The sequence below is a fragment of the Solanum stenotomum genome, chromosome 6 (genome assembly GCF_019186545.1).
Source record: "Solanum stenotomum isolate F172 chromosome 6, ASM1918654v1, whole genome shotgun sequence".
Lineage (NCBI taxonomy): Eukaryota > Viridiplantae > Streptophyta > Magnoliopsida > Solanales > Solanaceae > Solanum > Solanum stenotomum.
In genome coordinates, this window is record NC_064287.1 from 38,672,414 (window position 1) to 38,688,800 (window position 16,387).

At 32.1% G+C, this 16,387-nt stretch overlaps 3 protein-coding genes across 40 annotated transcripts in view; 2 read left to right on the top strand and 1 right to left on the bottom strand.

Moving 5' to 3' along the window:
• LOC125868829 (mannosyl-oligosaccharide glucosidase GCS1-like) overlaps nt 1-16,387 on the top strand; it is a 206,422-nt gene that overhangs the window by 182,934 nt on the left and 7,101 nt on the right. The window lies entirely within an intron of this gene.
• The window catches only part of LOC125868826 (vacuolar sorting protein 3), a 206,237-nt gene that overhangs the window by 141,225 nt on the left and 48,625 nt on the right, over nt 1-16,387 (bottom strand). The window lies entirely within an intron of this gene.
• Nucleotides 3,258-9,666, top strand: LOC125868831 (uncharacterized). Its single transcript, XM_049549406.1, has 3 exons — nt 3,258-3,980; nt 6,872-7,059; nt 8,505-9,666. Exons 1-3 carry the CDS (start codon nt 3,389-3,391, stop codon nt 9,333-9,335), a joined length of 1,611 nt encoding a protein of 536 aa, XP_049405363.1. The 5' UTR covers nt 3,258-3,388; the 3' UTR covers nt 9,336-9,666.

Sequence of the window (16,387 nt, forward strand, 5' to 3'; positions counted from 1 at the left end):
ATATGTCCTTCTTCTGAGATGCCTTCTTACCTGAATTCAATCAACAATAAAAAAAAAATATATGGAATAAAGAGTGAACTGTATAAAAACATGTTCCACAGAGCACCTATTCAATATATTAGAATATAGCGATTGATCTAGTTGAGAGTATAGCACAGGAGAAAGGTAAGACGACCGTCAATGGATAAAAACTTACATAAAAACTCACTTATCTAAATAAGAGTAAAATTGAAAGAAAAAAAAATTAACATCTTCTTAATTACGTGAAACATCACTTATTTTGAATCAAAATAAAAAAATAAAAACATCACTTATTATAAAATGGAGTGAATTTTTTTGAAAAAAGTTCATTTTTAAAGACAATATACTTGATACACTTCAAGTTTGCATTTCTCCCATAGGAACCACACGCACCTACTTATAGCTTGATTGAGATGCTCTAATTCTACCATATTTTCAAGATTAGTTGTCCTTGGGAAATCAAATTCATTGCAACTAAAAGTTCTGTTAGGCCAAGAAGACAATTGTGGAGTGGCAGAACAGCCCATTAGACAACCATAGACAACATTTTTAGAGTAATTATCCCATAGCTTTCTCATGTAAAAATTCTTGACCTTAATAACAACTCTAGTAATTGGTGCTTTGATGCATCTCATTATTTTGTTTTCTTTCTCACCCTTATTCAACTTCATTTTTCCTATGTGAACAACAAAGAAATAATTAAGTTAGAAAGTTAAATGTGTTATAAATATCAATTAGTGGAGTACTACTTATATATTGTTGTAATTTAGTTTGTTGCAACAAATTCTCATGAAAGATGCATGTTGCATAGAAATTTGTTTGATGGTGACACATGATTATAAGAAAGGGGCATGTAAGTGATTAGGCTTATATTGTGTTTTGGAAGTTCTATTCGAAGTAAAGTTCTAGTTCGTGATATATTAGGGCATGACAAATTTTCAATATATATATGACATGAAGGCCATTGAGAACCGCATTTATTGCATAATTATGAAATTCATCATCTTAAGAGCAATAGTCACAGAGCAAAACTGCAGGACTTTGTCTCAACAACACTGGAATCTTGTTTACAAGTTATGTTCGAGTCTGTACTATTTAATATTGAAGTTTGATCAGTTAAAAAGTACTAGAGTTATTAGTCTTTTTGTGTGATGTTTGGATAGTTAAAGGCTAGAGTTATTAGTCTTTATTGAATTTGTAATATGATTATTATAAAGTTGTAATAATTCTGAGCATCGTTAAAGATGTGACCAATGTGAGATTTGTAACAAGAAGAGAGTTTATCTTGTTGGAGACTTGTTAGAACAATTAGTTAATTGTCAAGTTGAGGTACTAGTGTTAGGGGTCGTTTGATAGAGTGTATTAACAAAAAATAATGCATGCATTAGCTTTGTATATTAGTAGTACCTTGTTTGGTACACTTTTTCATGTTACGTATAATTAATGCTAACATTAGTTATACACTCTATTGTGTATTGATGAGTGTATTGCGAATACCATAGATTTCTAGGTATTAGTACTACAAAGGATTTAATACATGCATTTGCATGGTTAAAGACTCAATTACCCTTCAAAACTCCTTTTATATCTTTTCCACCATGATTGTAGAGGATATTTTTGTAAATAAATATTTTAATGCAATGTCTGCTAATTTTAATACACCAAACCAAATTGCCTATGTCTTAATTCTTGTCTTTTTGCTACAATTATTTCAGTAAGTTGTTGTTTGTATTCGTTATTCATTATATCTGTAAAAATTGAATATATTTATTTTCTATTTTGGATATTTTATCTATCAATTGTTCTAATTTATTGTTATTAGTTTTAGTAATATTAAGTTGTTTATATTCTGGGTACAATTTATTTAATTTCTTTCTTATTCTTCTTAATTTTCCACTAGCAATTTTCTTTTTATCCATAGCTTTGATACCATTTTTCGGGAGTGCGAAATTCACCATTTCTGGACTTCATCCATATCTGATTTCCTTAGCTCCCTTGAGTTGGCATAGATCATTAATTGATCTCGGGAATAATAACTCCATATAGTATTTCCATTTAGATAATTGTTAGCTAATTCTTGTATTATAGTTGATAAAACCAAACAATGCATAAGAAATAAGTTGTGTATAATTAATAGGCATAATACATAAACATGACCCTTAACTTGGCGTCAACCGACAACTATGACCTTTAACTTTGGGTGTGCACTAGTATGCACTTAAACTTGTATAAAATTGAACAAATAGACACATTCATCCTACATGGCACCCTACATGAAAATTTTATGTCCTACATGGCGTCCTACATGTATTATGTCATGTAGGACACGTGTGTGTACTTGTTTAATTTTATACAAGTTTAAGTGTCTACTTGTGCATACTCAAAGTTGGAGGGCATAGTTGTCCGTTGAAGCCAAGTTTAGGGTCATGTTTATGTATTATGCCTAATTAATACATGCATAACTAATACATACATAACTAATATATGCATTACTAATGCAAACACTAGTAACACACTCTATTTAACATTATTTATTAAAGTTATAGGATTTAAGAGTTGAGGAGTAAATTTAAATTATTAATCTCAAAGAATTTACATGTATGAAATTTTAGATTCAATCCTTACAATCATTTTTTTTTAAAAAAGAGTTAAATCATCCAAATTCTTCCTCAATCCCAATTTATGTGACACTTTTCAAATTTCAAGATTCAAACAAGCTTATTTTGACCGTAATTTTTTCATATATCTTTTAAATATTTTTAATTTTCAATTATTGTGATATATAATATTTTTTACTTGAATATATAAATTTCATTTAAAAAAATTTGAATATTTCAGGAGCAAATTGTCGATCAAACTTAATCTGTTTAACTCTCGAAAAATGAAAAATGTCACATAAGTTGAGACAAAAAGAGTATTATTTAATCATGAATATCATATCTTAACTATTCATTAATTTATTTATTTATCTAAAATATAATATCACTTCTTTAATATTAAAACCCACATCCATGTTGAGTTAAACTACACATAGCTATTATTGAATGAAAATAATATACAACCAACTCAACAATTGATCTGTTTTTAGTTTTTAATACTCTAATAATTAAATAATTGAGATAAAAAAACTCGTGAAAAAAGTAATAATTTAATTATATATATATATTTTTAAAAAACTATTTAACTCCAAAAATAACGACTACACATGCAGGTACTTCAGAACAACAAAGTTAGTTATGCGTAGTTTGCTTTATTTTTTTATTTTTTCAATTCGACAGCTAACATTTGCACAGTCAATCACAACCGTTAAATTACTCATCGCCGGCGATCTGTAAACTCCGATCACTTCTCCGTGATCTGACTAACAATGTCATGGTTGGCTCGATCAATTGCCAACTCCCTGAATCTCGACGACGACACAAACGACGTCGTTCCACCTCCTAATCGAGATCACTCCACTGACAATCCAAAATCGGAAAATCATCAACAAACAGAAGATTCATCTTCACCGACATCGCCTTCACGTGGCGTTAAAGAGGATCTGTCGGAGCTAACTAAAACACTAACCAGTCAATTTTGGGGAGTCGCGTCATTTCTAGCTCCACCGCCACAATCCGATTCGTATAAGCCTATTGACAACTCCAAATTGGATCCGGATGAGGAGGAATCCGACCCGGCGGCGGGGATCGTAGGTTTGCAGACTGACTTTGCTGAAATCAGTGGGAAGTTCAGGAGCGGAATATCTTTACTGTCGAGTAATATGGCGGTGTCGGAAATTACGAAAATGGCGTCGAATTTACTGCAGTTGGGACCGGAAGAGGAGGAAGAGGGGAAAGGCTTTGATCTGGACAAAGGTGTTGTTGGTGTTACGGAAGAAGTAGTGGCTTTCGTAAGGGACATTGCGATGCATCCTGAAACTTGGTTGGATTTCCCTTTGCCCGAAAATGAAGATGATGAAGGTGATTTTACTTTTTCATTTTCTTTTATTTGTTTACTCTTATTTTGAATTTGTTGAAATGCTTCCAATATGTTATTGATTGTGAGATCATTGGTCTGCTTTGGCTGCATTAGAGTGGGTAAGAGTCACACATTGGTTGGGAAATGAAATTGGTGGTTTGCTTATATGAACCTGCACAATCCTTTCCTTCATGAGCTAGCTTTTGGGTTGAGTTAGGCTCATATGTTATATATTTAGGTTCATTCATGGTTGGGCTCTCGGTTCAAGCCTTGGGTGTGAAGGAGGTGTAAGAGTGGGTTAGAGTCCCACATTGGTTAGAAAATGAACTAGTGATTTGCTTATATGGACTTGAGTAATCCTTTTGGGGTTGAGTTAGGCTCAGATGTTATATGTTTAGAGGCGGCTTTGGTATCATAAGTAATATTACTTTGATATGAGAATAATTCGTCCCAAAAGTAAACTATTTAGATCAATAGTGAATTTGGATAGGTGCAACTCTCCAAGCTGCAACAGATGAACTTCCAAATTGAATAGGAATTTATCTAAAAGAAATCTCTAATAACAGAGTGTAGATGTACTACTTGTAAACAAGAATCTTTATTCACGTGTAAATTGATTAATGAAGGTTTCAGAGGGTTCTGAAACTACTATCTCTATTTTTCTGCTACCTCCCACCAATACAGGTAGTGGGTAAATGGTAATACTGTCCACCAAGGCTTGTGACAAGAAATCATCAAAGTGTTTTGAACTTGAAACTTCATGGTTCTCAATCCACTTCATTGACCACTACGTCACACCGTTGGGTGTCTGAAACTACTATCTCTATTTAAGCAACTGCTATCATGATATCAAATTGCAATCAGTAATTCTGTAGTAGGTAGAGGCAGCAGATTTGTTCTGTGCATAGATTTGGTTTGCCAAAGGAATTATACTATGTACCATAGATCATTATTTGTTGTTGTTCTGTTTGACCGCATGGAAGTAAAAAGTCTGACTGCTGACTATCAGAAAGAATGATTTCCTTCTTGCTTACTGGTATACACAATCTTAGTGTGCTGTTTACATGTATGGAACTTTAAGAACAAAATAAATGGAAGTATATCAAATATTTTTTTTTGGGATGGGGGTATTTACGACGGATTCTGAAATGATGATTAGGCTTTCTTGAGTTAACCATTTAACGTCTTGCTTAATAATGAGTACTTTTTAAAATAAAGTTCAATTTTAGAGGATACATGTACCAGTCATCCTAGTTAAGACTAAACTGAGCACTATAGCAAAGACAGTAAGTTAAAACATGTTTTCTAATGGACCAGTAAGTTCTAAGGTATAAGTGAAATAGTAAGTAATAAACCTTAATATACGAACAAAGCTTCAACCGTCAGGTTAATAGGGTTGTCATATCTGTTTAACAAGGTCATTCCAAGACAATTTAATATACATCAGGACAATGACATGATAGCTCCTCTCTACCTACACAAGGTAGGGGTAAGGCTACGTACACACAAGTGGGATTACACTGGGTAGTGGTTGTTAACAAAGATATGGTAGCAAAATACTTCAAAGCTTTGTTTGGATCAATGCTTCAAAGTTTGTAAGATTCTGTGCTATCCTAAGTCTCTTATACTCCACACTCCACAGGACTAAAGAAAGTAATTGTAATGCGAGCATTATCTTTTGTACGTGCAATCAAACAGTTGAAAGAGTAGGAAATTTTGCCAATTGTTTGTTAAATTGCCTCTCGTTTGTGTTAACAAGTGTTTGATATGGATATAATAACCATATGAGTATGAAATCTTCTTAGCTTTTTAGATTGATATTTGCTGTCACACGACCTGTTAATTTTATGGATGAATAGGTGCCTCGTTGTCAAAATCATAATTGGATCATATTTTATGATCATAAGATTCATCCAAATCATTAGTGGAGTTAAAAAGAGATAGGATCTCATATAGTCACATAGGTTCATTTAGGATTTCAAGTAAGATTGTGCAATCCTTGTCTATGTTGCTCGGACTCTCCAAAACTGCCACCACAACTGTGCCGGATCCTTCAAAATGCACTGTTTTTGGAGGATCCAACATGCACCCAGAAAGCATTTCTAAAGAGTTTGAGCAACATTGGTTCATGTGATCCTATCACGTTTGCTAATTTTATTACTCCTTTTATTATACTTTCTTACCATGCAGCTGTTATACTAACAATTCCAGTTAGAAGTACCTTATGAGTAATTAGCAATTCTACTTTTAAGAATAACACACACATAACAGTATAACACTTCTGTCTAGGTTTTCGCTGGCCTGTATACCTGCACAAGGTAGGGGTGAGGTCGGCGTGCATACTAGTTACTACCCTCCCTAGAGACCCCACTGTGGGGTTACACTGGGTATGTTGTTGTATATTAAAATCTAGTTTGTCCTGACCTAGAAATGGCTTTCCCTTCATCAATTCAAAACTAATATATATTATTCTATTTGTTGTCTTTCAAATTTGATGTGGCATTTTCTCTACCAATTCCTGAATTCGATAACATTTCAAACTATTGTTTTAACGGTTTCTTTAACAATCACTGTACAGACTGATCTCTCTTTATGTTGAATTATTACTTTAGACTTAAGTTTATATCCCGGGACCTCTTTCTAAATTTCCTTTTAAAAAAGACAGAAAAAAAAATGAAACATTTTGATAATAGTGGGATTCACAACTCTTGCTTTCCAAGTCCCCTTCCTTACCATTAAGTTGTCAATTAATTTTGTTAGGAGTTCACGAGTTAATATACATATATATTTAATTAATTTTCCAGTACAAATACAAGATCTACGGAAATGCTCCCACCTAGCTCCACAGGTGATTGCTCGCACCATTTATCTTATGGAATTCCTCTTGATGTAGATTTCTACTTATCTGATGCACAGCAAGAGCATGCATTAGCTGTTGAACAACTTGCCCCCAGATTGCCTGCTTTGAGGATTGAGCTCTGTCCAATTTACATGAATGAAGCGCGTTTTTGGGAGATCTACTTTGTACTTCTTCACCCTCGACTGGATAAGCAAGATGCTAAGCTTTTGTCAACACCACAGGTAACAGTCTCATGTACCCATAATGATTACTCCCATTCTGTTGTCTTGGATGTAATTATTTGCTACTATCTGCTTATATAATTGAAGATACTCCATGTGTCTCATAGCTTTGATTTTTCTGCTGATAACACAAATTGACAACTACATATTTTTTCCTGTAAATGAGTAGATCAACGGGGTCTATGCTAGGGCTGGCTGGTTTTGATTTTTGTATTAAAGCTCAATAATTAAATCTGATTTTTTATGGTGGTTAAAATATTTGTTTGGATTCTTTAGGTTCTGGAATGATCTGTTTCTATATACAAATTGTTGAATATCAAAAGAATTACTGTGTATAATTATTTGTGCTCAGACTCACAACATGTCTAGATTTGTTGATTTTAAGTATCAGAATTGTATGTAGAATATTCTTGAACTTCCCTACTTAATTGAAGGTGGAGTACTTGGAAAATAATTTCTTACCTTAGTGTACTTTAGTGTATTTGGGTACATTGTTAACAGCCAATTCAAGAGGAAGAAGACACTTCTTTAGCTTTGCTGGGGGATTTTGGGGGAGGGATTTGTCCCATTTTTCATGTGTTAGTACTTAATGGGTTGAACCTTACATCTTCACATATTTACTGAAAACTGTGTAGGTCTTTCATCAGAGAGAATTGAACATTCTTGTCATTCCATAGTTCCATCCGAACTCTCTCTCACCCCACCCCACCCCGCAAGGACCCCTCCTACCCATGGAAGTTAGATATTTCATGATTTTACCTTCTCATTATTTGATTACTTTTGCTTTTGGTGAGCCTCCCTGACTTGCCTTTTGCTTCTCGATGCTCTCTGGGAATCCAAAAGCTTATCCAACATAGCTCAGCCTTTGAACTCAGGGGTCCTTTCCCTTCAAATCAAACAGACAAAGAAGGGATTCCCATTGAATTCTTAAGCTTTCACGTTGAAAACTCAATTAATTCATTATGACAGGGATGAACTCAATTCGTAATATGTGCATAAAATTAAAATGCCTATTAAACCAATTATAAGAATACCAGTCACACTATCTATTATCCAAAGAATCCTTCTAGTAGGACTAGCCATTTATCCCAGTTCCCTCCTGATTTCATCGAGTGGTCATGCTGTTCTCTTTCCTTGCATATAAAATTACTCCCTCTTTTCCGTACAAGGATGATGTGAGGAAAGGAAGGCATAAACTCATCCAACAAAAACTAGGGGTGACGATTTTAATTCATGCTGAAGTACAGTGATATGTTGGGCTTTGATAGTAACTGTGTTACGTGGAGTGCAACTTGTCCATTTGACTTGCATCATTCCAGCTTGTATAATAGTTACCTCCTTCCTGTTTTTAGCTATTTTGTGCGTAAACTGATGCTTGGTTTCATCATTTTATGTGAGAATGAGTGATCTTAATCACTAGCATTGCAAATGCTATTTGTATGCAGGTTGTCAAAGCCAGGGCCTCATTGGCACAAGAGTTGCATAAGCGAACTAAGCCAATAGAAGAAGACTGGCCAGAGAAGAGGACTTCTGAATCAAATGACAGAAATAACTCTCGGCCTGAAGAGATTGTCTCAGTGCCGTCCACTGCGCTTTCTACAGATGTGGTTCATGAGATGTCTAGTGTGGAATCGAGCCCTTTTACTGCAGTACCTGTCCCTGCTACCAAGAAGCAGCCTGTCCTTAGTAGTGAAAGCCAAGTTGTTGACAAACCAGTGGTTGAAGGAGGACTCGTTACACATAGTAATGTTGAAAAACAGCCTGTTATTAGCCGTGAAATCCAAATTGTTGACAAACCAGTGGTTGAAGGAGGACTTATTACCCATAGTAGTGTCGAAACGCAGCCTGTGATTAGCAGTGAAATCCAGATTGTTGACAAACCAGTAGTTGAAGGAGGACTTATTACCCATAGTAATGTTGAAAAGCAGTCTGTGATTAGCAGTGAAATCCAAATTATTGACAAACCAGTGGTTGAAGGAGGAGTTGCTACCCATAAGAATGTTGAAAAGCAGCCTGCCATTAGCAGTGAAATCCAAATTGTTGACAAATCTGTGGTTGAAGGAGGACGTGCTACCCATAAGAATGTTGAAAAACCACAATCTGTTTCCACTAGTAAGTTACAAGAGAGTGATGAAGATGATGGTGATGATTGGTTAAAGGAAGAAGGCACAGAATTCGTAGGTGTTAGTAAGACCACCATTCCTATCGACAATGAGGAGGATGTATCATTTAGTGATCTTGAAGAGGACGACATGGACGTGCCTGCAAATGTCTAGAAAGTAAATTACAGTTCTGATAGACTCTCAAGATTGTGTTCAGTAGAGAAAAAGCTCCATCAACTTGTCAAAAATGCCAACACTCTCCACCACGTAATCGTCCATACCGCTGATAGTAAAGAGCCCAGTGACTGGCTGAATGTTGATGAATGATTGAGGTTGCTTGATCCAAAGTAAGATTTTGAATGTAGTTTTTCTTCCACTCATTTCTTTTTATGTTGTGAATAGCTCTTTTTGGTTCTAAACGTTGAACTCTTTCCTCTCTAGTGTAATGATAAACATTAAGTTTGTACATAGAACACGAAATGAAAAATTACTATTTTAAAAAAATTATATTTGGCAGTGGCGAGCCAATGAAGGGGTTCAATTGAATCACCTTCCTTGGAAAATAATTTGGAGGGGCAACTCCCAACCTATCTCTATTTTTTCCTCTAAACTCTATAGTTGAAGGGGTGAATAATTTGGAAAATTACTATTCATTATCTCCATTACACTTTTTTATTATTTTATTATTATTATTTACAGAGTAAATTTTAGGAATAGCAAACATAATAATCATATTAATACTCTATAACTATAGTTTTGATAATTGTGATTCATAGCTATAGTTTGGTTTCCTATGGAGGCCTTGATTTCTATAATTCGCGAACCTTGATTTGTATATTTTTCCGTATCAATTTGTATATACGAACGAACAAGTTTATATAATTCAATTTGTTGGCAGATCGAACAATGAAACTGTATTATGTTTGTTAAATCATTTATATGTTTAGGTGTAATGATATGAACTGATCAGTTCTGTATAGATTCATTTTTATTATGAACAATTGGATGATTCGTATATGGAACGTTTTAGTTTTTTCGAGATTCTATACATATACATTACAAGTTCGTTGTATCTCTGAAAATTGCGTCTGCATTTTTACTTGAATTTGTATATGTAAATGTTCTTTGTGCTATACTTTTTCATTTTTATTATGAACAATTGGATGATTCGTTTATGGAATGTTTTAGTCTTTTCTTGATTTGTATACATGTACATTACAGGTTCGTTTGTATCCCTGAAAACGTTTTAATTTTTCTAGATTTGTATACCTATACATTACAGGTTCATTTGTGTCTCTGAAAATTACGTTTGTATATTTACGTGAACTTGTATACCAATCATTACTTTCTTATCCATTGGCATCATCAATTGAAAAAAATATTTTGAGAGGAAGAGCCTACAAACCTTAGAAATACAGAATTCGGATAGTTCGTGTTTCACCACAGCTCTTTTGAGCAATGCAACGATTTCGAAGGGCGGATCCACGTTGAGCGACGGGGTGTCAAGCCACGCTCCTTCGTCGAATGGCGTATTGGTTCATTGTTTGGTTATAATTGTCTAATGGTGTGGTGGTTCATTGTTTGGTTATAGTGTTGAAGTTGCGGGTTCAAACCTCATTGTAAGCTTATTTTTGTAAAATATAATAAATTGAGCTTGATGTCGCAAGTTCAAACCTCATTTAAGCTTATTTTTGCAAAATATAACATACTCATTCTAAAAATGTGGTTAAGTAGTATCGAACTCAAGATCTCTTCTAGCTTAAAACTAATTCAAATGAATGAGTTAAAGATGTAATTTATTGACAAGTGCGATAGTTAAATTTTTAACTTGCCTTCTATAAATATCGACACATTGAAGTTTTTGTGTACGCCACTGACGATTCCTTCCGATCATTATGAGTAGGTCAATGGTGAAAGAATCGGACGAGAATTTTTTTGGGCTAGTCACTTAAAAATTCTAGGTTAGGTCAGTCTGAGACAGAATTCAAGCAAGCTAAGGTCTAGGATAATTCGGGAATGCTTGGGGTGGTATGTCTAAGCGTGGATTGTAATTCCTACTAGCTAAGACATTAAGGAATACGTATGTCCTTTCATAATCAAATCGAAGATGTATTTCGAAATGGAGACTTTGGGGAGAATCTATGAGTCTATCTCTGTTCAAGCCGCTATAGTGGGTGTCATGTCGCTATAGCGGGATGAAGTAATTTCCTCTATAGCGGGTGGACCGCTATGGCGACGCCGCTATAGTGCGTCGGGCCACTGTAGCGGGGTTAGTCGGGGTTTTGTGCAAAAAAGTTTTTAAAACCTTTTATTTTCTATAACTTCGTTCTTGAAACTGGGGAGACCGATTTAGGGTAATTTCTTTCAATTTTTCCATCAATCTCTTCGGTTAAGGTAAGTGAATTACTTCCTCAACTTGTATTTTAATTCTTAAGTCTTAGAATCTAGAGTGTTACTCTTGGTACTAGTATGAAAGGACCAGGATAGTAGATTGGTTAATCAAATTAAGGGTGATTTTGTATTTAAGAATCTCTATGTGATAGAAGGGTTTGGTTTGATTATGATCTTCAATGAGAGCAACATCACAGGTAGGCTTGAGAAACCTAGGGTTACATCAAAAGGATAGGTTCAAGAAAATATTAAGCACTTAAAAAATATTTATAAAAGATAGTTAACCAGAAAGTTTAATTAAGAACATTTATTTGATTTACTTAAGATATTTTGAAGTTGTTTGTAAATTCATCTTATGGAAAGGAACTCTTTTAACATTTCTTTAAAGAGATCAAGTATTTTAATTTGAAAATAACTTTAAACATGTATATAGAAACTTTAAGCAAAAAAAAAGAGTTTAAACATGTATATAGAAAGGAATAGGGAAAATTAAGCGAAATGGAAAACAACTAGAGTATATTATGTAATATAACTATAGTTTTGATTATTTTTAATTTGTGCTTACAATTTCGCGAAATTTTGCTACTTGGTTTCCTAATTGTATAAATTCAGAATTTGTATAATTCGGTTTCTGATTGTATAAATAATGAATTATATATGCTTACTCGAGCTATTTGTATATGATTTATGAAAAATTCATAATAAACTACCTATTTTGCAAATTGGCATGCGAAATGTACAAACAAAGTTCTGAAAAATTCATAAATGTATAAATACAAAATTTGTATATACTTACACTATTTGTATATTCGCAAACGAAATGTGCAAACTGCAACCTCTATTTCTATATACTTATCCTGTTAGTATATTTGCAAGCGAAATATACAAACCGCAGCCTGCCAGCCTCCATAGCAAACAAAATTATAACTATGAAACGCAACTACCAAAATTATAACTATAGAACCTTATTATATCTATTATCTTTGTTATTTTTAAAAAAATTTCTCAAAGGAACATTCGATAAATAATAAATTAAAGCAAACTCTTAAAAATTCATCTAAGTTAGATAAAAATGATAAAATTAAGAATAATAGTAATAGCATCAAGAAGTTAAAGATTAGAAGTAAAATAAATCTAAACTTTGGGCTATTGGCCCAAATTCCTCGCCATTGCCTTACTTAGGGGTGTTCACGGTTTGGATAAAAACCGATTCAAACCGAAAAACTGAATCAAACCGATTAAATAAACTGATTTTTATTTGGGTTAGGTGTGGTTCGGTTTTAGATTTTTAAAAACCGATAGTATATGGGTTGGTTATGATTTTGTTCGAAAAAAACCGAAGAAATAACCGAACCGAACCGACAAATTATATACATATATATTATTAATATACATACATAATATATTATTTTTATAAACAATTTTAAAGATCTTATATGTGTTTTCATCAAAATTATTTATAATTTACTTATGAAGGAAAAAATGTCCAAGGTGAGAATATTTATCTTATTGGTTTTATGTATATTAGTGTCTATGACAATTCTTTATAAGATTGAAAATATCACTTTCTCTTTCTTCTAAGCCAAAATAATGAATTTTGAAGCTTTAGTAAGAGTAAATTCAATGATTGAAAGTTATGTAATGTCAGTCATTCTAACTATTTTCATTTTAAATGGATTGTTGTCACTTTTTTCATGTTTTGAATTAATTATTTTTTTTATTTTTGTCTATGGTTAATAACCGAATAACCAAACCAAACCGAACCAAAACCGATAACAACCAAACCGATAAATATATACTATATTTGGTTTTGATAATTTTAAAACCGATTAAGTTGGTTTGGTTTTGATTTTGACCAATAACCGATCCAAACCGACCCATGAACACCTCTAGCCTTACTTAGACTTTTAACTTTAAAGTCCAAAAAATCCATTCTTTCCCCTTTAGGGTTGCTGCTGTTGTAGATCACTTGGGCTTTGGCCAGATTAATACAAAACAATACAAATTTCACTAATTTAAGAGTAAATTATTCTTCTTTATATAAGTTTTTAATATTGTGAACTTATCAAAATTTGGACTTTAGATACCTGTATGAAAAAATTACTTGTATTGGTACTTTTTAATAAATAATTATTGGTTTTAGCGATACTTTTTATTTATTATCATTTATAGCAATATATGACAATATCATGTTAAATCTGCAATACGTATTAAAAGTGAATTATGTATGCAATATATATGTATTTTAACTGTTTTTTTTTAAATATATTATGCTTGTTTAGTAAGAAATTGACACATTGAATTATAAGTGTATTAAAATGTGTGATAAATGTATTATTCATCAATAAAACGTGTATATATGTGAATAATAAATTGTTCTTTGTAATATGAATAAAAACTGTATTATAAATGTATTAAAAGTGAATCAAGTGAACAAAAAATGCTATTGCTATAAATGGTAAATATTTTCTTAATATAATATATTTATGTAAGTTTCCCCTGATGCATTTGGGGTGTCTACATGTATGTTAGATACATGAGTTAAAACTAGGTCAAATTTACTCCAGATACATTATATCCAAGTGAATTCTCATGTATTTAACTCTTTCACTTGCCTCTATCTCGCTCACCTCTCTCCCTATCTCGCTCGCTTTTCTCGCTTTGTATCTGTATTTCAAAATATATCGCCCTCCCCTCTCTCCTTCTTTTGCTTGTCTCTTTTCCTATTTCAATGTATCTGGTTGTAAAAATACACGTATCTAAATATATCTGATATATTTAGGTAATTATTGAGATTCTAAACTCCAAACAATAACTATTTCAAACATAGACTAATTATTTTGAAAAAAAATAATACTTATATCGACTAATTTGTGAATTAATTGGGTTAAAGAAAAAAAATAAACACATTAATTAATTCACACTTTTTTGGGGTGGGAGTGGGGGTGGGTACTGAAATGATTTTTTCAAAAAAAACATTCAATATTTATGAAAAAATATATACCATATACATCATGATATATAAATGTATATTTATTTATAAAATGACAAAATTGACTTGAAAATGTTTTTGATTAATTATTTTTCTATTGTTTATTATTTTTTCAAACAAAATATTCAATATTTATGAAAAAATATATACCATATACGTCATGATATATAAATATATATTTATTTATAAAATGACAAAATTGACTTGAAAATATTTTTTGATTAATTATTTTTCTATTGTTTATAATTGAAGAAGCTCAAATAAATTAATCAAAATTATGGAGGGCCAAAATTTCGTGTCAATATAAGACTTGATCCATAAATTTATATCTTACGAAATAATTTGAAGAGATTGTCCGTTTCAGGTAAAAAAAATTATATCAAAGACTAGCTAGTTACTACGTTTCTTGATTTATTGGACCAATAAATATTTATAAAATTTGTGTATTTGAAATCTTAATAATAGCATATAATTTTAAAGATTTATTAATAAAAGAAATATTGAGATATGTAATTGATTAAAGGTAAAATTGTATATAATAGCAAACTATTAATTTAAATTAAATGCTATAAATATAGTTTGATTTAATTGTACCTCATAGCAAACAGTTGCTATTTCACCTCTCTCCTGGTGAATCTCGCTCGCCACTCTCGTTCTCTCCCTCGCCTCTCTCGTTTTTTATACAAACGCAAGTGTATAAAGGGCGTTTGTGTTTGTATAAAGCGAGAGAAAATTGTATATATACATATATTTTTGTTCCCCTCTCCCAGATCTCGCACTCTCACTCGCCTCTCTCACTTTATACAAAAAACGCAAATTGTATAAAATGTGTTTGTGTTTATATTAAGCCAGAGAAAATTGTATATATACATATATTTTCGTTGCCCTCTCTCCCCTCTCCCAGATCTTGCTCGCCACTCTCCCAGATCTCGCTTTATACAAAAACGCAAATGTATAAAATGCATGAAAATTGTATATATACATATATTTTCGTTTCCCTCTCTCCCCTCTCTTAGATCTCGCTCGCCACTCTCCCAGATCTCGCTCGTTCACTCGCCTCTCTCACTTTATACAATTGATCTTTTTGTATATGTATATCAAAGCAGATTATACAACTGCTTTATTTTGTATATGTTTAGCGAAATATACATATTTATGTTTGCTATGGAGTGCAATTATGCAAACTTTGCTATAACATACAAATATGAATTTTATGTTTGCTATATGTGAAAGTTGCTCTTGATTAAAACAGTGTCTAAAGGTATTTTGATACTTTGTTTATAAACTATGGTTGACTCATTCAATTAGATTATATAAGAGATAATTTTTTTTGATAGTTTTCACAAAATTTTAAATTTTCATTTTTATAAGAAAAATACAATTTAAGAAATTTAAATTGTATATCCAAATATAATTTCAAATTATAAATTTGTATTCAAGTGTCTGGACAGACCTAAGTTTCGACCAACACTTCAAAATTTTGATATTATAAAATTGCTATTTCCAGTAAAATTTGCATATGTTTATATAATATCACACGTTGTGATTTTCAAAAGTGAATTGATTGAATCTCATTAGTTAACAAAAAAAATAAAATAGGGGTAATAATTAAAATGATGCTTATATTATAATCAAATTTGCAGTAACAAAATCATATTTTACGGGCTATATGACCCTTTTAGATATTCTTTTTAAAGTGCTTTTTTAATATATATATATATATATATATATATTTATTTATTTATTTATTTATCAGGTAAGCTGGATAACAAATCAAAATTTTGTTACTTCGTTTGTACACACGCATTGATTAAAAAGCAAAAAAAGAAAATATAAATCTGAT